This window comes from Apteryx rowi, unplaced genomic scaffold (assembly GCF_003343035.1).
Source record: "Apteryx rowi isolate R43461 unplaced genomic scaffold, aptRow1 scaffold_176, whole genome shotgun sequence".
NCBI lineage: Eukaryota > Metazoa > Chordata > Aves > Apterygiformes > Apterygidae > Apteryx > Apteryx rowi.
Genome location: NW_020448041.1, coordinates 623,374 through 648,737, shown reverse-complemented (window position 1 = coordinate 648,737; position 25,364 = coordinate 623,374). Strand labels below are relative to the sequence as shown.

The 25,364-nt window shown below is 38.4% G+C and overlaps 1 protein-coding gene across 8 annotated transcripts in view; it reads right to left on the bottom strand.

The window, feature by feature from the left end:
* RAD23B (RAD23 homolog B, nucleotide excision repair protein) overlaps positions 1-25,358 on the bottom strand; it is a 35,869-nt gene extending 10,511 nt beyond the window's left edge. The window contains exons 1-7 of one of the 8 annotated variants that reach the window (XM_026061091.1): positions 25,203-25,358; positions 23,641-23,725; positions 16,932-17,024; positions 12,543-12,624; positions 9,634-9,713; positions 7,214-7,479; positions 3,447-3,502 (exon numbers count right to left, since the gene is read on the bottom strand). In XM_026061091.1, the coding sequence (XP_025916876.1) occupies positions 3,447-3,502; positions 7,214-7,479; positions 9,634-9,713; positions 12,543-12,624; positions 16,932-17,021 (574 nt within the window). In that variant the 5' untranslated portion in view covers positions 17,022-17,024; positions 23,641-23,725; positions 25,203-25,358. Of the gene's footprint in view, positions 1-3,446; positions 3,503-7,213; positions 7,480-9,633; positions 9,714-12,542; positions 12,625-16,931; positions 17,025-17,994; positions 18,008-21,846; positions 21,939-23,605; positions 23,726-25,202 lie in introns of those variants that run through there. The other 7 variants (XM_026061084.1, XM_026061085.1, XM_026061086.1 and 4 more) reach the window with 7 other exon arrangements.
* Between the last annotated feature and the right edge of the window lie 6 nt (positions 25,359-25,364).

The following is a 25,364-nucleotide window of genomic DNA, read 5'->3' as shown; positions in this document are numbered from 1 at the left end:
TTCAATTGGAATGTTAAGGTCCAGGGGACAGAACACAATGCAGCCTTCTACTGGAAAAAAAACCAACAGTATTTATGACACTTCTGTATTCATAATTGAAGTAATTCTCCCTCCCTATGTTTTCCTCTAAGGTTAAGGGCATCCGCAAAGCTAATAATCAATTCCTTACTGAATTAGAAAAGTCTCCTGCAGTATAAGGTTGTAAGGCTCTCTAGGCAGAAATCTACTTGTCAAACTGCTGTTAACCATCATGGTTTGTGAAATAAAATCTTATTACTACGCTATGGTTAGAAAGATGACAAACAGTGAAGGCCAAGTTATAACTATATTGATTCTTGTCACCAGCATGTAGCAAAGTCATTTAATCAACCTCCTATGAAAGGATTCAAGTCAGGTCGAAGACTTAAAGTTATATCTAGAAAGTCACTTAAGATCTCAGTGAGGATCAGGGAGAACAGACTATCTTAACTCACATATTTTGATTAGATAACCTTCATATTGAGTCCCCCACCACCTTATTGCACAAATGGGCTAAAACTGGCCCATGCTTGCATATGTCCCATCTCAGTGGGAATGTATTGTTGACGTCCTAAAACTAGCAAGGGATTGGCAGGAAAGTTAAACAATTTAGAGTTATCATTAAAAACAAYAGATTGCAGAAAAACAGAGGAAACRAATACTATTAGATCTACTCTTTTAGGACAAATACATCACAATTAAAAGAACCAAAGAATATCTGTTTTAATGTTTAATATGAAAAATGCTCTAAACACTTAGGGAGAAGGAATTTAACTCAAGCCAATATTAACACAGTCACATTTCTTGAAGTTAATTTCTTGKTTTTTTAAGACTTTTTCCAATTAATCAGTGGCTGTATAACTGAGGGCAATATACTYAAGCATAGCAAAATAGTCCTAACCCAAAAATATCTGTGCTTTTTCCATAAGTGAGAAATGAATTGACACCACTTAACTAACCAGAGTGTTTATTGTTTAGACTACAAAATAATAGCTCTGACTTGAGTTTAAGGAATGGTATGCACAAGTCTGTATACACACAACTGGAAGGTTAATCACTTCACATCATTCTTCCAAGGAAATAAAAAAATCCCAAACACTTGTGTTTTAAAGATACATATTTCTGGATATCTTTTGAGAGAGGCAAAAAAGCCAAAACACAATTGTCCCAATAGAGTGATTTTGCTAAACCTACTGTTTATGATCTTTCTCACCCACCACTAGTTTATCCTTGCTATTGCTAACAACTAATTGAGCTAAACAGCAAAAAGAATGCCTTTTGATTTGACTACCTATTTGCTAAACAATTCTGTAGTGGTCTACCAATATGGTCTATGCAGAGACCAGAACACTATGAGATAAATTAAAGAAAAAGAAAATTTGAAAGCAAGAAAGGTCAACTTACATCTTATCCTACATTAAGCACAAGTAAAAGCCGAAGAAGGAAACACAAGTACTGTAAATGTAGGCACACGTAGTGCATACACAATCTACTTACACAAGTAGTGCTAAAGCAAGCTCAAGAATAAATAATTCAGGAACTACACACCAGTTACGTTGCGACACACTCAGGTCCATCTCTGTGTACTACTAAGAAAATCTGTGAGGTCACTGCTGAACTGATCCTGTTCTTTTTGACTTTCAAACAACATTTTAAAGCTTGACTAATTTTCAAATCCAGTTCCTCATACTCCCCACAGTAATTCCTGCCCGAAGTCCAGCAAAAACATAGGCTGTTCCAGGGAAAGAGATGGCTACACAGAAACTGCAAAACATGYGTATCCTTATGTTAACACAGTCAGACTGATTTTCAGCCAGCTTAATTGACTGAAAATAAGAGCAATTCATTAGAAACCAATCGCTGTGTTTAAAGTGAAATCAAGTCTCTTCAGACAATATACCTCAGAGACCAGAGTAAGAACATGCCTGGGATCCTACTTAGAGTGTAAAAAACTACATGAACTTGTGTGAGTAAACTCCTTCTCTCTAAAGGAGAAGGACCAGAGAGCTCATGCCTACTGCCTTTAAAAAAAATCTTTGGCTTATAACCCTTGCAGGACATTTATCCWGAAAATTACACTCAACGCCTGCAATTTCTGAACTGTTAAGAGACATTTGGGTTTACTATAACAGAAATCAAAGAAATTTCACATCAAAGGGATAAGTAAGCTGATTCTCTTCTGCTACATAAAAAAACCAAAAAACCCACACACAACTCTGAAGGTAACTATTAAACCAAGACCACCAGCGCATTTAAACTTGTTGGTCATTATCAYTAAAGTATTCGTGATGAGCACATTTCAGGCACTAAGGTATAACGAGTCATTAATGAAGCCTGTAGCACCTTTGGCACCAGCAATCACTTACGAAACATAACAGAATACTTGACTGGTTGTCTCCTGCACTACTTATCAGCTACCTTAGCTCAAGCAGTTCTTCAGTCTTTAACAGTATGTCATAAATAGGTCCTTAAACTGCAATTAGATGAACTAAACCTGGTGGCAACTGCCAAAGTAAGTTAAGCAGTACCACTCCCAAGTGACTTTGAGCTGCTTAGTCACAACACCTGCCTCCAACACATGCACACACCACTACAAAAATGTAGGAAGTGACTCTTTATCTGGTTTAACTATTTAAACTAAGATGCAGCTTAATGTTTACAGAGTTGAGAAACGCAAAATAAAAAAATCTCTCCCTCCTAATTTCTGTGCCTTAATTTGCTACACTCTGAAAAATCCCCTCCAAAAAGCTTTAAGTAGACAATTCTAGTGACAGGAGTTTGTGGGTTTGTCTAGTAATTCTGTAAGTACCTGCATCAGTGTAACTGAGGGGCAGATATTCCTATGATTTTTACCCCATTTCTTCCACTGAGAAGCAAAGACATTTAAACTGTCAGAACAAAAGTGAATTGACTGTAAGTGTTTGGAAACACTCACTCCTCAACCCAGATAGCAGCAGACAAAGTGAATTCATCTAAATGCAATCTAAAAGTATCCGGGATATACTTTGACAGTACTGTCCAAGCTGAAACAAGTGAGTAATAAAGCCAGCCATTTTATCAGACCTGCTCACTGGGAAGCAAAGGTAAAAGAAAAACTTACACATATTTATGGCCAGTCTTCTATCCAAGCCACTTTAAGCTGAATAATTAAAAGAGATATCAAGGCAAACAGGGGGGAAAAAAAAAAAAAAACACAGGAAGGATAAGAATTTTCTTTTTCTACAATAAAAATATATGAAGTGAAATATTCTTCAGTAAAGAAGTTCTTGGTACTGGTTCTATGATATCAACTTCTGTTCTCAGAGAAGAGTACTTTGATTATAACTGTAAAATGACAGACACAGAAGAGAACGTCAACATCTGTGAATCCCTCATTTGCTCCTGCTGCACCAAAATAATGTCTACATTAAAAAAAACACTCCACTTACCAAGTGCACTTATAGCATCCTCAAAAAGATTTGATCGAGATGTATCACCTGTTGTACTGTAAGATGAAGACAAGTGCAATGGTAATTACAAAACTTTGGAAAACTTCCTGTTTTTCAAAACAGAAGCAGCAGCTGTAACTCTGTAAGTGGCACCTTTTGTTTTTGAAGGACCAACACCCTTTCTAAAGAGCTGTCTCTCTTGGACTTATAATGAGACCAAATTTTACAAACTGACAATGCTACCATTTTTAGYGCTTAAAGGCCAGTGCCCCCATCCCATATTTTGGCCACTGCCCATCTGCTCAGGGATTGCCATCTGCTTGCTTGAATGCTTTAAMGGGTGGGAAAACAAGGAGGATTTTTAAAAGCACACAGCAGTCTCTCTAACTGCTTCACCAAAGTCAATGATGCAACTCAGGCTAGTCTCAGTGAGGACTTAAGGAGATCATGGCCAAGCACTTTTTAAAATCTCAGTGTTGTACTTTCCTGGTAAACTACTAAAATATGCAATTATTCCCTTTCAAATTATCATAGCTGTTAGGTAAAGGGAATAAAGGCTCATCTCCATAAACACAAAGGAGCACAGAGGCACAACAGCAGGCAGAGGAACCCCAATAACCTAACCAGAGCCACCAGAGTCCCTGGCCCAGCTCCTCCCAGGCCTGTCACAGGATGCCGATCAGCCCCATGGGCCAGGGMTGATACCTCCCTCCCCACCCTGACAGGTCAACAGGAGAGGCTCCCTGGTTGCCCTACAGACTGGGGAGTTACTGCCTTCAGGGCTATTGGGACTCATCACCAGATGCCAGGAAAAGCCTTTTGGGATTGTGAAAGATTTATTATGGAACGTCTAAGGGAAAGACCAAAGGCAGGCAAAGGAGGGGGAATCAGTAYGGACTAGGGATGAAAAGCAGGGAAAATGGAGGTGAAAACAGGTCAGGAGGGGCCAGTCATGTTTAAACTGGTGGCTGGTCAGTAYGTTTGTCTGGCCATGCCCTGTGCCTCATCACCACAGTTGGTCCTGCCTTCTTATTAAAAATTCRTTTCTAAATATATTCTTGAGTGACAGGGCGCTCTGATCTGTGTCTATGGAGGTCTAAGTGCCAGCAACTACAGAGGGGATCACGAGTCACAGGAGCTGTGTGTCTGTGGAGTCAGCAACCACAGAGATTGGATTGTGTGGAGGTCTAAGTGTCAACAACTGGAGAAGGGGCCCTGGGTTACAGTGGCCCATGCACCTGGGGTTCCAGCTACTGAAGAGACCAGAGTGCATGCAATAAGTGTGGATGTGCATGTTGGTGTTTGCACAATCACTAACAAACATCAAGCCAACAGAGCTGTCGAGGGGTCTAAAACACTTGTATCGGATGGGCTTTAAGTCAGGGCCAGCTACTGGAGAGTTGGCTAGTGGAGGGACCAGGCGATCCAAGTCAGCTGCTGGAGAGATCGTAAGGTTGGGTGGCTGGCTGCTGGCAAGGCCATAGGTCTGGACTAGAGTGCGTGCATTTGTCTCTCTCTCTGTCTCTCCCTCTCTCTGCAAGAGACAGCTGGGAGACCAGGGGATCCAGGGGCCAGCTACAAGGTGGACCGAGTGTCTCACACCAGTTCCTGGATGCATYCATAGCACGTGCTTGTGACTGTGTGCAAGGGGAGGCTGAGTATCAGCAACGAAAGCACAGCTGCAGGCCTTGTTTGTTTGCCTGCCCAGGTGCCAGCAACTGGGGACACCAGCAGATCCAGGGGACAGCTACTGCAACAGACTGTCTAAGGTCAAATACTGGTGGGACCCATATTCTATATGTATATATATTTTCCACTAGCAGGCTTTCGCCCTCATCAGCCAAAGAGGGGAAGCAGATGAGATCACTGGTGCTGTTTGTATTTGCGTGGATGCTGTGGTTTCTCTCCATGTTGATCTGTGTGGCTAGCCATGTACATATGTACGTACATAGCATGTGTGTGTGCACATGTGCACACCTATTGGGAATGCATGTTCAGCCTCAATACCTGATGGACCTGGGTTCATGGAGCTGCAGCAGCCTCACATTTAATGGGCTACCGGAGCTGCCAACTCCTAACAATGGCAAATGAAAGATCATCAGATTAATCAGAATCAACTTGTAGAACAGGCTGTTAAAAAAATAAATAAATAATCTGCAATGTAGAGATGCAGAGATGCATTTTTCATGTGAGAAAAAAATCWGTTCCAGCAAGAATACTTTGCTAGTGTTTATCACTGCTAAGATTTACCATAACTGAAAAAGAGCAAAGGTGAAATAGAACACCAGCTTGCCTGGTTAAGACCAGATAAACCTTCACCCACCCCTGAAGCAGTAATTACTTAATTTCTCAAGCAAATCAAAAACAAGCACTACTCACTAAAATCAAGGCAGGTGATAACTACAATGTATTTGCCAGATTACTCTTTTGCTGTTAGATTTAAATATTCACATTGAGACTCCTTTTCCTGCACTGCAATCTGTGCATAGAAAACCTGGAGAACATTGTTTCAGAATCAAAGATTTAATCTAGTCTTTGAACTTACTGGACAAACTGAGCAGGAAAAAAAAACCACTCAGTAACAAAGAAAAGGAAGTTATTCCACTGCTGCCTGAAGCTTCATTTGTATTCCCTACTTTACTAGATTGAAAGAGAGATGTCAATTTCACAAAATAGCAAAATTAAATCAATACTTAAAGGTATTTAGTGCAAGAAATCAGTGCTGACATTTTAAGGTAATTGCAAGCCTTGCAAGCAATTGCAACCTTTGTTTCCTCATCCCCATATCAAATCAACATTTGATGGTATTTAAATACAACCACTTCAAAAATTAATGTCTTGTGCAACAGCATTCACATAAATAACACAAATAATTGCAAGCAGGTCTTTTAAAAAAAATGAAGATCTGACGCTATGCAGCACTTCGCAAGCCATTCTGTTATGGCCGACAAAATTTTTATCCCATGCAATATTTAAGCAACTTTAAGCAACAAAAGGCAAAGTACAACCAGGGATGCAACTTCAAACTTGCACTTGATTTTCTTGATTGAGAACTGAGGTTAAAAGCTATCCCAGGTCTCACAGCTACTTACAGATGGGCCAAGGAATTGTTCATAATGAATAATCTTAAAGCTTTAAGTTATTACATGATTAAGAGCAATACTATATCCTACATTTTGGTAAAAGCTGATTCTGTAAAAATTCATCAATAGGGTGCACACTACAGATCTTTTCATTTTATGAAAAAATAAATAAATAAAATTAATTTCTTTCCAGAAACTAAGAGACTCTTGCTGTAGTAAAGAACTTCTTAGCATGATTCACATCTAACCAGTATAATTCTAAACACTGTCAGAGGCCTATAAAGGGGGGAGGACACACCTATATTTAAAGCCTGGAAGAGCTTCACAAATATGAGTTCACCATGCAGGTGAATATCCTCAGTTTAAAAGAAAATGTGGGTCACAATAACTCTGAAAAGCCTGAAGAGAATGTAACAAGTCTTGTATCACTTAACTCCCCACTCCATAGGTTTAGTTCTAAAACCACACTTCCCACAGGAAAAGGTGCAGGGTGAGAGGTAAGCGTATTACCTTCAGTAATGTTATACTCGAGCCAGAGATTGAAATTACAGTTAGGAGGGAAGAAAAGCTATGTAGAACAGAAAAAATGATTGKACTGACACTGTAATGGAAAATTCAACTTAAAACCAAAACCAGAAGCAACAGAAATTGACAGAGAATCCATTTTGGGAGACTCATTCATACCTGTCAGTTGATGATGGGCTGACAGCAGCTGGTGCTTCAGGTGTTTTTTCCGCTGGCTTCTCTTCTTTAGGAGTACTTACAGGTGCAGGATCACAAGCTGCTGCAGCTGGTACTGGAGTGGTAGGGACACGAGCTGGCACAGGGGCAGCAGCAGGTGTTGGTGTTGGGACTGGTGTGAGAGCTGCAGTTGTAGAGCCAGCAGTGGTCGTAGCATTTGACTGTTGAGTTGCTGCTGGTGACTGTGTCGGTACAGCTGCTGCTTTGGGCTATAATGGGACAAGAGAATTCAGACAACGCACAAAGCTTCTATAGCAATACTTTCTATAGTCAATACACTGACTATGTTCTGCTAAGAACATTTGTGTTTGACCCTGTGGCCTCAACATCAAGCATAACAAATATTCGAAAGACTGTCTAAATCTATAATGACTTTTGTTATGTTTAAAGTTTCAAGTACTTATTTAGACACCTAAGCATTCACAYTATCTGATTACAAAGTGCAATCTAGAAAGAAAATCTAAACATTTATAGAATGAAACACTATTTCAAAAATAATCTTGTTTTATAAAAGCACCTTTTTTCAGACAAAACTGAAATAGTTGTCAAAAGACATCTGACAAGTGCAACAAGCACAAGGTTTTCCCACCATTCAAATTCAGAAAAAATGAAAAAGGCAGAAATCACATTTTGTTATGAATGTGATTTTCTGGAAAATGAAATACTAAAAATTAAGGCTAAAAATCTGAAACTTAACCTTCAACAAATTTTATTTATGCACTCTTTACATATAAAGCACTATGTAACTAGCATTACACATACTTGAGTTTTGTATAGAGCACCAAAATTCCAGGAGAATTGAGGACTATCAAATCAACATCAACAAATTTAGATTTGCAAGCATATAATTTTGATTCACCATTAGAAGCATGAATTCTGCTTGGATATAGTACTAAAGCCATTATACAGAAATTGTACTTTTCAGAATGTATATAACAACTTATGGTTAAGATATGTAATTAAGTATTTGAAAGCTGTATCAGTGTAGTCCCCTATCTACACATATCCTTAAAGCTGAGTCACTTCTCTGCCCGAGCAACAAAAATAGCTACTTTAGCAAAATACAACTAGTTATTCAAGGTGAATCACTTTCAGACAATATGTTTGCTCAAACTAGGAAAAAGGTATTTCCTCCTTTTGTCTGAAAGAAAAGCAAAGAGGTTGAGAATGAGCGGTTTCCAGCATGACAGCCACAAGAGAAGACTAAGAAACATTTAGAGAAAAGATGCAAACATGTATACAGTTTTGAACATCAGAAAAGATTAGTGGGTTTGCTTCTTTGACGGGGGCATGTCTTATCCAGAAAAGAGTCAGGAAAAGGAAAACTAAGCTTAAAAACTTAGTGTGCATAGCAATACATGCATTGCAGAAGGCTGACTTCAACTCAAGGAATGCCCCAGTTTCTTTATTTCACACACAGGTCCATAACAGTGAAGAACTATAATTCCTACACACAGGCCAGGTATTGCATCTAGCAAGTTTTCAAGTGATTGGTATTTTTTATGCTCAAAGTCATGCTCTGAAATCTCATCTGTATCTGTGTGCTTCTACTGATAAACGCCTCTTTTCCTGAGTTCTAGTCTCTGGTTTGCCTGGAGGAGTTTGTTAGCTGTTATGTTCAAATAGCGAGTCTAATGAGCCAACAGCAGACAAAAGCAAAGGGCAACCGAACTAAAGGTTCCCTTTGTCAGGAAGGGGACCTGTAATTCCAAAGTTAACCTCGCGTCTCAAGACGGAGACAAAACCAGACTTCTACTCAGACCCGAAGGACCTGGGATGCCTACAAGACGAATGGCTCGAGTCCCTGGAAGCAATCTGGCTACAGGACAAGAGGAGAGGCACTTCAAACAAGTGTCACAGTCATTCTCTTTAATAAGCCATAGCTGTCATTCAAAACTCACAGGTTTGCCGATTTGCACATTTTCTTCCTTTACTGGTTTAAGCTGTTGAACTTGACACAAGAAACTGGGGCATTAGTTTTGGAAAGCAACAGGGCAAGACTGGAGGAAGATCCGTACAGAAGATTTAGTAACAAACTATCTAGGTTCCCTGGTTCCTTTCAAGAAAATCGCTGGAGGAACAGACCACAGAGGACTCTAAGCCAGAAACAGAAGAAACAATAAAATCAAAGTCAGCCACTGTCAATTACTTTCTCCAGTATTAACACTAAGCACAGAACAGAAAAAATGATCAACTCAGGGAAACTGATATTTTAGCTCTATTCACACCAGCATTTTACTGCTGACCAAAACTTTCAGATAACCAATTTCCACTGGTTTTAAGGATATGCATATACGATCACTCATCACAATGAAAAAAAAAAACAAAATGCAATTTTCTTTCCAAAAATAAGGACCACTCACTTTTGTCACCATAACCACCACAAAGTTCTTCTCATCTATTTTGTATTCTTTAAGAGCCGTATCATCATTAAGGATTTTACCTAGCAAATTAAACAGATGCAAATTAATAAAAGGTCATTTACCAGATCATTAGATGATCCTGGGATCATTCACACAAGTTCCAAAATATATAAAAACAAGTTTTATGCAGACATATGAATATAATAATCCTAGGAAACGTATTTTAGCCATTAAGCTTTGGCAGTAGAGTTCTAAGTGACTTTCCTCCTATGACATCCATAATACTAGTTGCTTGAAGGCAGTATCTTATCCCCAGTAGAATACTTGATACCTTTCTGTAAGTGCTGAATGTGTTTCAAATCATTTAAAACAGGAGTGTGAAAGCCAGGGAAAGACTTATTGAACCTTTAAAACAGATTCAAGTAACGTAAAGTTTTAGGATACAGTAGGCTAAAATAAATAATTTATGCCTGCTTACACGCTCTAGACATGATGAGAAAATTCCTGCCTGCTTCATATTTCTTTGTTCTCTTCTGTTAGCCCTTCAAATTTAGTAAATGATCTGGAGTTCCCTGCAACAGCATAAATTTACCTGCAGGAGACAAACTTGTGACTTTCAGTTTTACTAATTTATACTTAACAGAAGGCTAAAGCGTTAGGAAAAGCTATAACTGTTTCACACCCAGCTATCTTGGCAGAAGGATGAAAGAGAATGATCAGACAAAACCAGAAACCTTTGTTTGCTATACTACCACCTGTAATACTTATTAAGCAGAGATGGTATTGTAACAAAGTATATTTGCCTAATTTATAGAAGAATTAAAAAATATATCAAACATAGGCTTTATATATATATATATACACACATACACACACACAATKAGCTGGCTTAGAGGCATTGCCACAAATCAGAGAATTAAGTCTGTTTTTCAGTCATTTTTACAGCACCTATTACTACTACTAAAAAAATTTCAGAAAACAGTTTATACTTTTAGCAGAAGCGTTTTCTGAAGGTGTACCCAGGATCACTTCCCCATTTCAAGATTAAAATACACATTCTCATAACCATTCTCAGCAGTAGTGGAATACACCATTTAAATGCAATCAGGACAGATCTTCATCCTGCTGACTGCAAGGAAATGAAGCTATGCACACACATCATGGCATGCAAAACACAAATGAGAGGGCACTGACTTACTCCCCATTGGTTCTACCATGTTCCTGCAGGTCAAGTACTCAAAAACGTGTYATGTGTAGCAGTAATACCTGTAGTGTATGGCACAGCATCTGACTCAGAATCTACACAGACTTGCACATACACTAACCTGGTTTATAAGCACTTTGGGGAAGGAGCTCGCACAATGCATATACACCGATATCCTATTTCCTTGGGACACATCACTCTCAGGGCTCCTAGGTGCTACATTAATACCAATGACAATACAACAGATCCACATCACTGCTGACGAGCATAACTTTTTTTTGTTTAATAAACAAACATTTTTAGTAACAAATGGTACACTTTCAATCAGCTTGACTTGGGATATCACACTCAGTTCCACCAAACCATGAAAATTCTCAACCTTTTTCTAATTAAAGTAAAAATGTCACCAATATGCTCTTGTTCTATCTCCTGTCCAAAAATAAAAATAAAATAAAATAAATAAAATCCATCTTTGAGGAGCACCTTGAGCATGACGGAGTTAGGAAAATATGAGAGAATCATTACTAAGACTAGACTTCTATACTAAATCTTATTTCCTACATTTTCTACGTGCTTGTATGCATTATATAATGCTAAAGACAAATTTTGGCTTTTGAAAATACAGAAAGTAAATTTCAGTCACACTATACAGTCTCATCCAATTCTTGATTTTTTTAGTCACAAAAACATAATTTTAAAAATGTCATACAATATACATTGCACAAAGTCTCTGCCTTGCTCATATTTCTTCATTATATAAGGGAGTATTACCCTCATGGTCTTGATGTTCATTGCCTTCACTCAAGTGTAAGGGGCATAAAATTTGTTAAGAAACATAATTCTGAGGAGTTCCTACAAACAAGGAGAGATTTCTGACTTCCTGTGTCATGATTAGCTTACTAGAAGTGGAAAAACAATACTGTTTACAAAGCAGCATACTGAAAAAGTAAAGACCAAAACTTCTTTCAAGTGTAGCTAGAGAGGTAAAAGCAGCAGAGTTAGAGGGGGGAAAAAAAAAAAAAAAAAGGCAGCAGTAGATTCCATCCCAATCTTGGGACAGTCTTTTAAACCCAGAAATGAGGTAAGAATTTAAAATCAAATGAGTATATTCATGTCAGAATGTACCAGTCAAGTAGAAGTCAGTAAAGCTGACTGCCTAAGTACAAATGAAATAATTCAGTATCTTTAAATTTCATCTGACACAGCTTGCTTTTCACCTGCACGTAGTACGTTTTTCTAATCTCAGGGCTTAGAAGTATGACAAGTAGTTTTGTCTAGCAACAGTTTGGATGGTGGGTTTTTTAGTTGGTAGATAAGGACTAACACAGCAAATCCAAAAGAAATAAGCTGATTTTTAATTCTCCGAGGCATACGGATGAATGCTTTGAATAAACACAAGCTGACCAAAAACATGAAATCTGATCTTTTTACATCTTGATTTCTTGTAACAATGGCTGCTCCTATTTCACCTACCATTACCACCCACAAATAAAGCTAGTGGCAGATCATGTTATCAGAATAAAGATAAGAGAAACACATTCATTAAAACTTGAAAAACTCTGGTTCAAAAATAAAAGTCCCCCTTGTCAGTGAGATTTTTCATTTGTTTGTGTTTTAGAGAAGGCTCAACTTTCCAACCAATGTCACAGAAAAACGGGAAAAAATATTGTAGGTTCAGATAGAGTATCTTCAGAACATCCATTACCTGCATAGATTAGTTTTTGGCCAGCTACTGGAAAAGCATCTTTCCCTCTTTCAGATTCAATCTTCTCCTTCAGTGCCTTCACCTAAAGCACAGAAATGGTCTTGTTAATTTAAAAAGAAAAAGCATTTTCACAAYACAAACCTAATTAAGTAGACTTTGTTCTAAGTTTTAACTATGAAAAAGCAGTATTTCATTCACATTCCCATTACGTGGGGAACATCAGCTTGCCAAAGATGTCATTCTAGCAACTTCCTAGAGCAATTTTTTTCCTCCTCAAATAGTCTCTCCTCTGTTTAATCTAGTTAGATTACTAATTTCTTCATGATAATTGTTAAATACAAGTTTACAACACAGTTGAAAGTAGAGAAATTTGAGCAGAATGGGTCTGTCGACCCATTTCCCTACCATTCCTCCTATGGATGCTCTGAAACAATACTCTCAGGTAAATGGTAAATACTTACTACATATCAAAAAGGTTAACTTTTTAGCCTAAGTAAAATCTGTCATCCACTTGCCATACACCAATCATGCTTCCTGCCTTCACTTCATTCTTCTCTAACTGATGCTAAAACCTTTGTGCTGAGTATCTTCTCTTTGTTGCTTCTTTCTTCCTCTCCTTGTTCCTCTCAGATTTTAATTTCTTTGTTTCCTTATCAGTTTCTTTACCAGGCTTATCCTTTCAAAGTGGAAGTTTTAAAATGGATGGATCAAACTGTCACATTCATGAAGGAGCTGCATCTTTTTAGCAGTAACATGAAAAGGAGTCGTTCCGCCAGGCTTCATTACCTGTCAAAGGAGGCCTGCAGAAGCAAACCTCCTCTCCAGGCTTACACCTGACTTAGGTGCTTAGACAACTAACCAGGACCCAACAGGACTACAGAAGGTGATTTAACTACTGTGAGGATCCAAAACACAAGATACACTGTTGTCTATGGAACAAGACTGAAATAAGAAACCAACTTTTTTTTTTTTTCTTTCTTTCCCTAAACAGCTGGAGAAAGAAAGCTGTTGGTATTCTTAATGGGAATATCTCTGGGACAGCATGCCTAAAGCCCAAGTATCAGTCAGCAGCTGACCAGTTGCATTTCTACAGCAAAACTAACAGTAGTTCTCAACACTCCTGAAGTCTTCAGTAGGGGCAAAGTTTTAACTTAATACTAACAATTTGTCAATAGCATCATCATTCTCATGCACTTACTTTAAAACAATTAGTTATATCCCTGGATTTACACTTGTTTAAAAGCTCAAAAAGAATCTTTCCTTGAAAACTAAAAATCTAAATTGCAGTTCCTCCCCAATCAGTATTTAAGGCTGTCATTCACCATATCATTGCAAGGTCTGCTTAGGCCACGGATATATGATCAAGCAATTTTTTATGAATTTTAAAGAATTAAATACATCAAGCACCTCCAGGAAATGGCCTGCTCCCACTCAGGCAAATTAACCCCAGAATTAGCCAGGGTTAAAATCGGTCATGTTTTCAAACCCCTACCCTGCAACACACAGCCTACCTATTCCCGTACACATGCACTTGTACTAATCACTCAATGGTGATGTTTCAAAGCTTCTCCTTTTATTCACGCTGTCCATAACATCTGCCACAGATATATAACAAATACTGCAATATGATCAGTACATATAATCTGTTTTGATGGAAAGAACTAAGACTTGTTTCATATCCACTGCACGTAGTCAAGCTATTGTGTTCAGATGTCTATTGGCCTTTACTTTCTTCATGTTTTAGCGTCTGAGTTTTATGCCAGGCTACACTTTTTCCTACAAGGAACATAAACCAAAACCTGCTCTCACAAATAAAGTTTCAACAGCTAAATATTGTGGTTTAGGTTGGGACAGACTAAACATATACATTAACTACTATGCAATAATTGGATCTGTGTAAAGGATTTCAGATAGTTATTGTAGTAAAATATTGGTAGTAAAATTCCAATTGTCTGTTTGCCTTTGCTATCCACCTGTTGAGCAGTGTTTCCCCATACTATGTCATCACTGATGCACTGCAAGTGATCTGAGGCACTGCCTTTCTCCAAAACATTTTGTATTAGTCTATGACAGATGGTGGGGATACGCTTCCATCCTTGCTGCAGGCGGTTTAGGTGTATTGTAGTTCTCTACAGGTAAAGGCAAACTGCAGTTTATACTCAGAGGCCAGAAGAACTGAGAAAAGCTATGAGGATGGTCGAATATCAGGCTGCATTCTGATAACCTTTACTTCGAGCTCATACTGCAGTCCTAGCATATTTGGTACTGCTGCACTGAAGGTTGGCATCAGTTCACTCAAACCTCAACGGTCTATGGCTAATCTGCAAACACCATGGCGTTTTTGCACTGTCGAGATGGGGATGCTGAAGGATGAATGGGGCTGAAGCAGCCACCCCCTTGACTTTCCAGTTCTTTGACAGGACCAGGTACGAGACCAAGCCAATCTCTGTTGGTTTGCTATTGTCAGTGCACTGTACAAGTTGCAACCAGCACCAACCGAGGTGACATCCGTAGCAGTGCTACTACTGTCTCTTCTTCTGAGAGGTCAGGCAGTTGAGATATCAAAGGAGTGCCCTTACATTTCTACAGCAGCAATGCCAAATACTCATTGATGTCCTTGTGTGTCCTTACAGTTTTCCTCAACAAGTCAACACCCAAGATGCAAGGAGCACCAGGTCCTGCTACAACTTCATGGAGTTTCCAGTTTCCTTTAGTAAGACCAAGACCAGTTTTCACTACACAGAGCTTCTGTTGGCCTGTATCCAGTAGGAGTTAGTGCTATCCCATATATGCTATTAACACACTGCCTCCAGGAGTACTACATACACTTCCCACTAGACTCCTACCCCTGAGTGCCTACCCTCAGGTTCCACAAGACTACATACRGGCGAATCAACTAGGTGCTATAGGCTGTCTCAGCCTCACAGATATTCATCAAACAGCACTACAGCTGTACAATCCTCTTTTCATAGTCCAAAAACCTCCTTTGGATCCCACTGCTGACACCATTTTCACCAGTGTTGTGATTTAGGTCAGGACAGACTAAACGCACACATTAATTACTACACAATAATTAGATCCATGCGGAGGAGTTTGGATGTTCATTGTCTCTCTGAAAGGGTGATTAAGGATGCAAAGAACACTACAAAGTCACAGAAAACCAGATATCTCTATTTCCCCTTTTCCTTGCTGACAAGAGCAGCAGTGCCAGCAGTTGGGAGGAGCAGGGTGCTGAGTGCAATAGTTCTGGCCACACAACCTTGGTCCCAGCCATCCCTGGAGGTCCTCCACAGCCAGGCATCACCAAGGGCAGAGTTGTGTCATCCCCCGCATCAGGCAGAGGTGGATGAGGTTTATGATAGGAAGAGCATCTTCCAGACCATTTGACCATTACCAGTTGGCAGATTGCTCCAAGCTGTTGCTCGCTGATCGGTGTAGCAAGTTGCTGAGCAACTGTAACTTTAGTTCTGCTTATTCTACCAATTGTGCGTTTTTCATCACAACTGCCTAATTGTGGTTTATCTAACAGAAATTACATCCTTAACAACTACACAGCAACACACCAAAGGTGAATCTGTGGGACTCTGACAATGGCCTAACTACTTGAGTAATGCCAGCTCAGTAGGCCAGGATGCTAACCAACCCCTTTGACTTGAATGGTAGAGGCAAAGAACATGCAGAACCATAATAAAGTTAAAATACTAAAGAATTCTAAAAAGCTATATATAAGCTAACAGAGCACTGACTGCAGGACCAAACTACATATTGTCTACCAAAGAACTGATAAAATCTTTGACTAGAACAAGCCAATACAGCCAATCACGACTGGCTTCTTAGAGGAATTCAAAAAAACCCCTGGTAATGCTAAAGAAACARGACCATAGTTTTCAACGCTGGTTGTCTACATTCTCAGAACTTGCCATATACAGCAATCAATTTAAGAACAGATGATAACTTCAAACACAAATTCAATCCTCAGAAACATTTCTTCAGCTGACAAATGGTTTACACACATCTAAACAAAACTTGAGCTTAAAATAGTTCAAATAATCTACAGTAGCTTGCTAACTAACTATACACACTCACAGTTATTTGCAAAAGCAAAGATGATTAACTTTACCCTCTCATTTAAACAGACTTTCATGGTGGTCTAAACCCAAACTGTTGCCATTCAAAGACATTTAATATGTTTTTTTCTGACTGACAGTAACTTAACACATCATGAGCTTCAAATTATAAATTAAGAAATTCTGTAATAAAGTATATAAAATATTCAAGTAACTTCCATGAGGTACATTCCTAACAACATAGTTAACTGTTTTATACAGAAGAGCAATTTATATAAGGGAATAAAAAAGTATTAGGTAACATGTGATACACCAAACTTACCAATAACCTGTTAGTGACAGATAAATTTCCTCTTGCAGTTCCAGCTGGACTGCCTGAAGACTTAATATCCACTAATGAGAATATAACCATGGCCTTAATTTAACCGGCAGAAAAAAATACCAAAGAGCACTCCTTAATCCACCAGTGTGACAAGGCAGACACAGTGGTTCAAACCACTTTATTTAGATTTAAACTGTAAAAGCTCCATTTTCAGGGAAAGACAGAAGCACCCTCACTGCTCTTTGGAACAGCAGCAACATCTTCCAGCTAGCAGCATGAGGAGCTGCTGAACACAGCAATATCTTAAACTTTGCCTGTAGCAAATCAGGTCTCCCAAGTATCTACAAGATCTCCCAGACATCAGCAACAACATCAGTTCAGGGTTATTAAGTGAGAATTAATTTCTGGTAAGCAAGTCCAGCCAGCTGATCTGATGATTTTGGAAAGCAGTTTAAATACACACTGTCACCCTCTGCATCCACAACATTATAACATAATTTTCCTAATTRAAAAAAAAAAGCATATGCATAAACCAAACCTCCAGGCTACCTAGCTTAACTCCACCTAATCTAAGTTTAAAATAAATTTGAGGCCTAAGAGTCTCATTTTTCTTTTGTTCTAATTAATATGTGTTCTCTTTATTCTGTTCTATATTTTAGGACAACACCTTTAAGGATGAACATCAACTCACCTGTAGACACTTACCCTAAAGACTCAGAAACAGAACACACACACACTACAATTGCCCATTTACAAAACAAGCTGGTAGATTCTCTTCTGCCCTCTATAAATTAAGATCTGTAACTCTCCCTATCATTCAGGGTCTATACTGAGTACAGTCTGCTCAAGAACAAGATACCACGCAATCTGGTTTGCAGAGCCACAGCTCACCTATTCCTAAACGAAAAAACTGMGGTGTTCCAAATAAGTATCAGACCCTGACAGGCCTGACAGCTAGATATAGCTGACCTAACTGACATCTAGACAGGCAGTTCTTCACAGTTGAGTATACCAAGTAAACTCCCTCCCTTCCCTCTCACAGATGAATTTCCACTTCTCTTACCTTATAAAGTATGCTAAAACAGGAAAGAAAGAAAAAGAAAAGAGGCAATGTTCATACAAAGTCACATTTCTTGATTCCTAATAAAATAAGCAGGAAACAGTATAATTCTGTCAGTTTTCAGGCTATGCAACACAATCAAGACAAATCTCTGAAATTCTTAAGATCCACAGATAAACTGGATATAGAACTGAAGTGGACCCCTTTTGGCATCAAGTCACATACCCTCCTTGCACCCCACAATCTTTATTACGTGTGGAATCTGATCCATCTTCATCTAACAACTAGTAAGGGGTTTTTTGCTATCATCTCTCCTACTGTAAAGCTGCTTCTGATGTGAGAAGCCTTTTTATACTTTCCAGCCTAAATTAATTCATAGACCGTTCACACACATTTGTTCCTATGCCAGTGCTCTATTTTAAGCATGAACAGCCTTTCTCCCTTCCATGGTACTCACCACTATAAACATTTATACAGCACTATCAAATTCTCCTCTCAGCTTGTGAGCCAAGCTAGCCAGGCCCCTTTAGTTTCCTTTCATGTAGTAGTCTCAATATCTTCCTAGCATCTCTTTCTTCCACCTGCTCTAGTGGAAATCTATTCATACTGGAGATAGGTGACCAACATTCATGTACTGCACCAGCATCCCAACTCTGACTGGAAATTCCAGGATTGGTGAACTACAAGGATTTATCTTTTRGTGTATCGGAGTAGTGAAGCTATGTTGCTCATTTGACCGCCACTCCCAAAAGGCAGCCTCCTAATCAAGACATCCAAGTCAAATTTTAAACTTTGTATTCTTTAACTCCATCATGTTTCTATTGCTTTGGTACTCAAAATCATAAAATTCTTACCAAATTATTAACAAAAAACACTATAAAAAGATTAATCCCAAGACCAACGTTTAAAGACCTTCATTACTAACCCACCTACACTTCAACTGTTTTCRTCTTTTATTTGAGCAGGCAATTCCCATTGGAGTGTTTAAATCCATGTTACAATTACTCTACCAATCCCCAGCCCTTCTAAAATAGACTCAGGTTTCTCCCAGCATTTGGGGGGAGGAAGGGGGGGAAGTCATCCTTCAGATAGAGCTTTCAATCTGAAGTATCCAGTCCAAAGGGCTTTGCTCTCCTCCCTGTCCCTGAGCGAGGGCATGCAGAGCGTAACAGACTAAACATTTTTGTTTGGAATTTACATTTAACATTCCAAAGTTTTCACTCCCACTGCCCTTGAAAACATGTTTCCCATATATTATACTACCATGTTGTTACTGCTCAAAATCAGCCTCGTGTAGTGCAGTTACTTCAGACAAYAAGCCAACTAATGAAAAAAACCTGACTATTGTAACAGGTTTTACTATCCTTAATCCAATTCAATGATTAGCAATACATTAATGGCACATATTTTGCAAATTACTGAAGTGTCCATAGCATAAGATACTACTTGCCTCATATAAGTAAGTGCTTTATAGCAGTTTTGTTGATAAGAACACATTTGGTTCTAGCTACCTCTACAAATAATAAAAGCAGGGGTTTTTTGAACAAATCTACACATACAATAATGCCTTACATTACCTTCCTAAATGGAACACTCAATTTTTAACCAGACCACCTTCACAGTTGAATTAACAGATTATTGTCCTACTTCAAGTCCCAAACATGTAACAAATACAGGAATTAAGAAGAACCATAGTAGAAGAGAAGTCCTGTGAATCTAGTCAGGTTTACTACCTTAAAATAGGTCAAAATAGCCAGAGTTAAAACTCCATGGAAAAAGGCATTTAAAGGAATTATCTCCATATTTAAAAACGGACATCACAGACAGTAGAAAGCATTCAGAAACTTCTGTATTTACAGTCTGTATTTACTGTGCTGAAGTTTGTACACAAATACAGAAGCAGCATGGCCTAGTAAGTAGATAAGTAGTATAGAATTTGCAATGTACAAATCTAAATTTAGCTTTGACTTTTACTCCTGAGCAATTACCTCTGCCTTTCTAATTTCCCATCCAAAACTGAGCTCATCTACATAGGTGAAGTTTACCAGTGTAGTAATTGCAATTTTGCATTGCCCAGAGATTAACAAAAGGAATTTCTGATCTCCCAGTTGGCCTCTAGGCACTTCTATCCCATGCTTCCAAATTGATCTAAACACTGCTTGTTTAAACGTGGAAACACTTGGGTCAGTTTTCTGAAGCTAAACGGTGCTTGAAAGGGCTGCATATATGAGATTTGTAGTAAAGTGTGAACAGATAAACAGATTTCAACACAAAGTAGACCTTTACATAGCAGGGAAAAAAACACACAGTTGTCTGTGCTTCTCAAGTACAGCAGAAAGATACGGCTTCTGATAGCTCTTAGTACCCTCTCAGAGCCCGCAATGGCTTGTCTGAAGGAGAAAGCTTRTACTCTAAGTGGTGACTCTTGCATGGTAATGTTTATTAGCCTAAACGAAACCTTGCAGCACCTTTAAACAGACAGTTTTTAAGTGCTAGGCTATTCCTCACAAACTGCTTCAAAGAGAGGGCAAAAGCAGTATCATGGTTTCAAACATGAGCAGAACTGACAGGACATTTTAAGTCATTATAAAAAGATGCTTTCCAAAAACTTTTTTCTAATATTGAGCACCTGCAAGCAAGCTTATTTAGGTATGCTGTAACAGTCTTCATCTAAGGTGCCAGATTACAAACAAGTTAGAAATAAGAGGTTTGAAGCTCAGACGTTAAAGTGGGGAGGAGGGAGGATAAGCTTTTCAGCCCCATTTCTCTTGGTTTCCTTGACTCTACCATGCCTCAGATCCAAACAGAAGGAATGACAGAGAAAAGGACAAGTAGAGTCAGTTTTTATAATACTTTATACCACACTCCTATCCAATATGCTTATAGCAGCCACGAGCCCCTTTCTCTCCTTTCCATGGTCATTTGATGCTACCTTCAGAGCAGCATGCAAAAGGCAGGAGAGCCTGCAAGGACTTCTGACTGGCCCTTATGGGGTCTAGATGAGACTTGTTGCACTTCACCGCATCTTGCAAGGTAAAAAGTGATTTGACTCCTCAAGCTGAGTATGCTGCCTGGAACAGTGACCAAAGAAACAAAGTTTCTTGGTGGCAGAAGACACTGGCAACCACATCCTGTAGTCCTGTAAATTTACACAGCCCTACGAATTTTGCTTTAAAGAAGTATTTTGCTGTGTTTCAGAAATGCAATGAAAATACATTCCAAAGACTTGATGGTAAATTATGTGCTTTTATACAAGAGGGAAGCAATGAAACTGTAGAGCACAACATGATCATCTGCTCACACTATTCTTTAACTCRCACACACCTTTGTTTCTCCCCACTGCCTCTAAATTTCAAAGGAACATCTTTTAACATGTTCTGTTATCCATACAAGGGGCAGATATCTTTGATTACCAGTTATATCTGCAAAACAGACTTTAAGGCACAATTACATACAGAACAATCTTACAAGCCATATGAGCATTTCATATTCATACAACCCACATATTTAGCCTCTCAGTTTATTGGCCACCTTCTGAACTATGCCCCAAGAAAGTTTAAATTGTTGAGAAATACAGCACACAATATTAATGAATTACTAAAGCACACCAAAGGTAAATTTTTTTCTTGATGATAGCTAAAATGAGTAAGAACGTTACAAAATAAAGTAGTTGTAAACTTATGGTCATAGAGCTACTGTATTTGAAAAATGGTTAACATGTAAAAACACACTCTAATATGAACAAAATTAGTTGTATTCATAGCTTATGTTCCCTTAACCTTTCCTTCATTAAGTTTTATGGAATATGTATCATCCTCCCCAAAGTTCTTTGGAAATTATTATTAGAACACTCACTCAAACTTAAGGGAAATATTCCTGAAGATGTGGAAGTCTAGATCTCTTCAGCCAAGAAGTTAAACAACAACTCTGACTTGAAAATTCCAAATCTAACCATGAGGCAGGGGGAAAAAAAAAGAAAGACTAGATACAGAAGGAAAGCATTTGCAGAAAAAAACAAACAGACAGTTAGTAAGATAAATGTGAAAAATCAGAAAACRTAACTTATAAATTCTAGTCTGTAAAGAAAGCATAACAAACAATAAAAAAAATTGCAATGACACTTTATTCTAGTAGTCTCCAAAGCTACCATTTTTGCAGAGTCATCTATCAAATCTCAAGCAGCAAGTACAAGCCCTGCAACTTCACAGCTTCGCTGAGCGTGCATGTGCATACACTCAAACAAAATGCCAGCAGAYAAAAAAGCAACATGACAATCTCCTAGAAGAGCAAGACACCTAGTGTAAAACAAAAGAGGCACTGAAAGAAAAATATCAGGACTTAAGGACATGGAAAGACACCTCTAGCCTAGAAGGATATTTGTGGATTTTGAACAGGATCATGAGGGTACTTCTTCGACTAACCACTGAGAATACAAACTCTGAGGGAAATATAAAAATAATCCTCTTATCAGAAACTGCTGCTGCATTAACCAGTACTGAAGCCCATGCAGGGGGGAGGTAGCCAGTATAAGTTTGCATTTTCTTGTAAGTTAAAGGCCTGATAAGGTCAGACCTTAGCATTTTTGAACATAGACACATTCTCTGGCTACTGCAGAACTGTTTCAAAAGTTAATTCTTCTCACAAATATAGGAAAACAAAACTAAAATATCAATTATTTTTATATCAGTTATGTATTATTATAAAAAAAGACTTTGACTTTCTTACAAGATATATCTAATACTTCTCACAGTCTATTAAGTTATATGCAGAATTGTGTTAACCTTTAAGCTTCAGTCAATGCTATAAGATCAGCAGGTGTGTTTCTAACAGAAGCCCATAGTTCACCTAGGCAGCCTTAAGAAATATGAACTATCAATAGGCAGATTTTACAACAACCCATCACTTGTTTCCATATACCCTTCCTTGTCTCAGACAGAACAGGAATAAATGAAAAGTATGCTTAAAAAAAAAACAAAACCCACAAACAGCTTTTCCACACTCATCTCCCTTTTTTTTTTATTGGATGCTTTAGTTAAGCTCTCAAAATATAGAATAAATACAAAGGTATGAAACCAATCAAACTTTTGTGTGGGTTCACAGATAGAACTCTAGCCACTCAGATAATAATTYCAGTTTAATCTTGTCTAATTCCAGAATTTATTACTGCCAATAAAAGGTTCTCCAAAGAGAATTAAAGCAACTTGTTTCTTTATCACAGAACTCTCCCAAGCACATATTAAAGAGTATCTCCCTGGTATGTACTGCTTTCTTGTCGCTACACAACCAAGACTTTTTTAAACCCCTACATACCAGAAAACACAAATTCTTTGCTAGGACAGTCTCTTTCCAAAAATCTCTTTCAGAGCTGTGTCCTTTTTCTCCTGAAGTATACCTATTTTAGCTGGAAACCCCAAACATATGCCACTCCTCACTTTTTCTTTATTACATACCCTTTGTATCCTGCTTCATTTTCTATTTGTTTTTCCTGGAACCCATTCCCCAGATATTTTGTACAGCTTCTGTTAGTATTTAGTCCAAAATCCTCAACTTAAAAAACACAAGCTTTCAGCACCAGAGAGATATTGTGTGCACATCCAAAAACCCCAGTACACACATTTAACAATAAACTCATACATATGAAGGATATACTGGAATATATAGAAGTCCCAACTTCCAGAAGAAAGCTTCCTGTTGACACTTAAATAAGCAGGCATTTCCCCAGAGGGTTTGAACACTGTAACAGAACACAGAAATGTGAAATTGACATTGAAACGTGAAAATGACAAGAAGTGGAAACTGTCAAAGGATCACTGACATCCCGAATATTCCTTGCATTTCTCCCCTTTGGGAAAATCAGAATATTTAGGTTAACAGCACAGGGAAACTGGAAAAGAAATAGAACATACTTAAGACTGGTATTTCATTTTACAAGTTAAGAACATTTGTTGAGATTAGAACTTTTTAGAAGCATATTTCTGATTTAGAAGCCTACAGTGTCATCACTCAGACAAGAAATGCAGCTACACAGGCCTGCATCAGTTTCAGACAGCACTTATTACCTGCTTCTAACACACAGCTTAATACATTTACTCCTTCATAGGCAGTCAATAGACAAGAGGGCGAACTTCTGTAGGTAAGTGCTTTGGTTTATCCCGGGCAAGTCCAAATGCACCATCAGGTACTGAAGTGCTCTGCTCAGAATACCAGAATCACTACAGCCGGTAAATCCATCTTCTCTACAGACCAGAAGGAGCACAGCATTGGCTCCTACATGCCCCTGAAGTTCTTCCCCCAAACTTAGCAAAACCAGCTGTGCTTAAAAAAAATCCTCTGTCAGTGAACCCTGCTTCTCAAACAATGGGGCTTCAGGCCATCTCAGTTCCTTTTTAATCAGCCAAAATACATTAGTCTTCACCTACCACTTGCACAAACACAGACTTCGTGCTTCAAGTCTAATACTTATTCAGTAAAAATACTCAGAAGGCCAATATTTTAAAACACAACGAAAATATAAGCTAAAGACATATTATTATTAAAACATGTTCTGAACCGTAAAATTCAACCATCTGATAAAGCAGGAAAAAAAMCAGTATTTATGTAAAAGCTGTAACAAAATGTATGTCTACTTCATTATAATGAGGTGTGTTACTTTATACTCTCACTGGAAAGTATATTTAAATAAGAGCTCATGAGARTCTTTAGTAACAAGCACGGACTGTTATTAAAATACTACTTTGCACTGTAATATTAAGTCTGTTTAAATTCAATTTATACTACGAATAACAGGAGAAACTGCTAGAAACAGAAGCCAATTTCAGAGCAACAAGTTTCCCGGGCCTATCACAACTAGATCATTTTTGGCCTTGTCACAGTATAGGGCACAGCTCCAAGTAAACAAGCCTACCTCTAGCAGCGAAACACCCAAGCACAGTGCAACGACTAAAAGCAATGCTTCCAGAGTCCCCAGAAAAAGGAATATTTGGGTTCGAGACATTAGAAATTTAATGAACCAGCACACTTAGGTACAATTAGCATTAAAAAAAAAAAAAAACCCGCACTAACGAGGAGCATCCAAGCACAGTTGTGAAACATTTGGTTAACAGGGCATGTTGCAAAGAATTTACCAGTTTAAACAGATTTTTTTTTTTGTTAACAGAGGACTCAAAAAATGCTTTGGGTTTTTTTTGTTGTTTTTTTTTTTTGCTTTTTACCGTGTTGTATTAAGCGCCACTTTCAACTTTTTCTGCAAGAACTCTGTCCTTGGTTTCCCAGTCACTCCAGGGAGACGGGGCCACGCTTTCCACCCCGGTGCCAGGCCGGGCACCCCGGTGCTGGCGCAGTAGGCGCTGCGCGCTCCGCGACCCCGCCGGGCC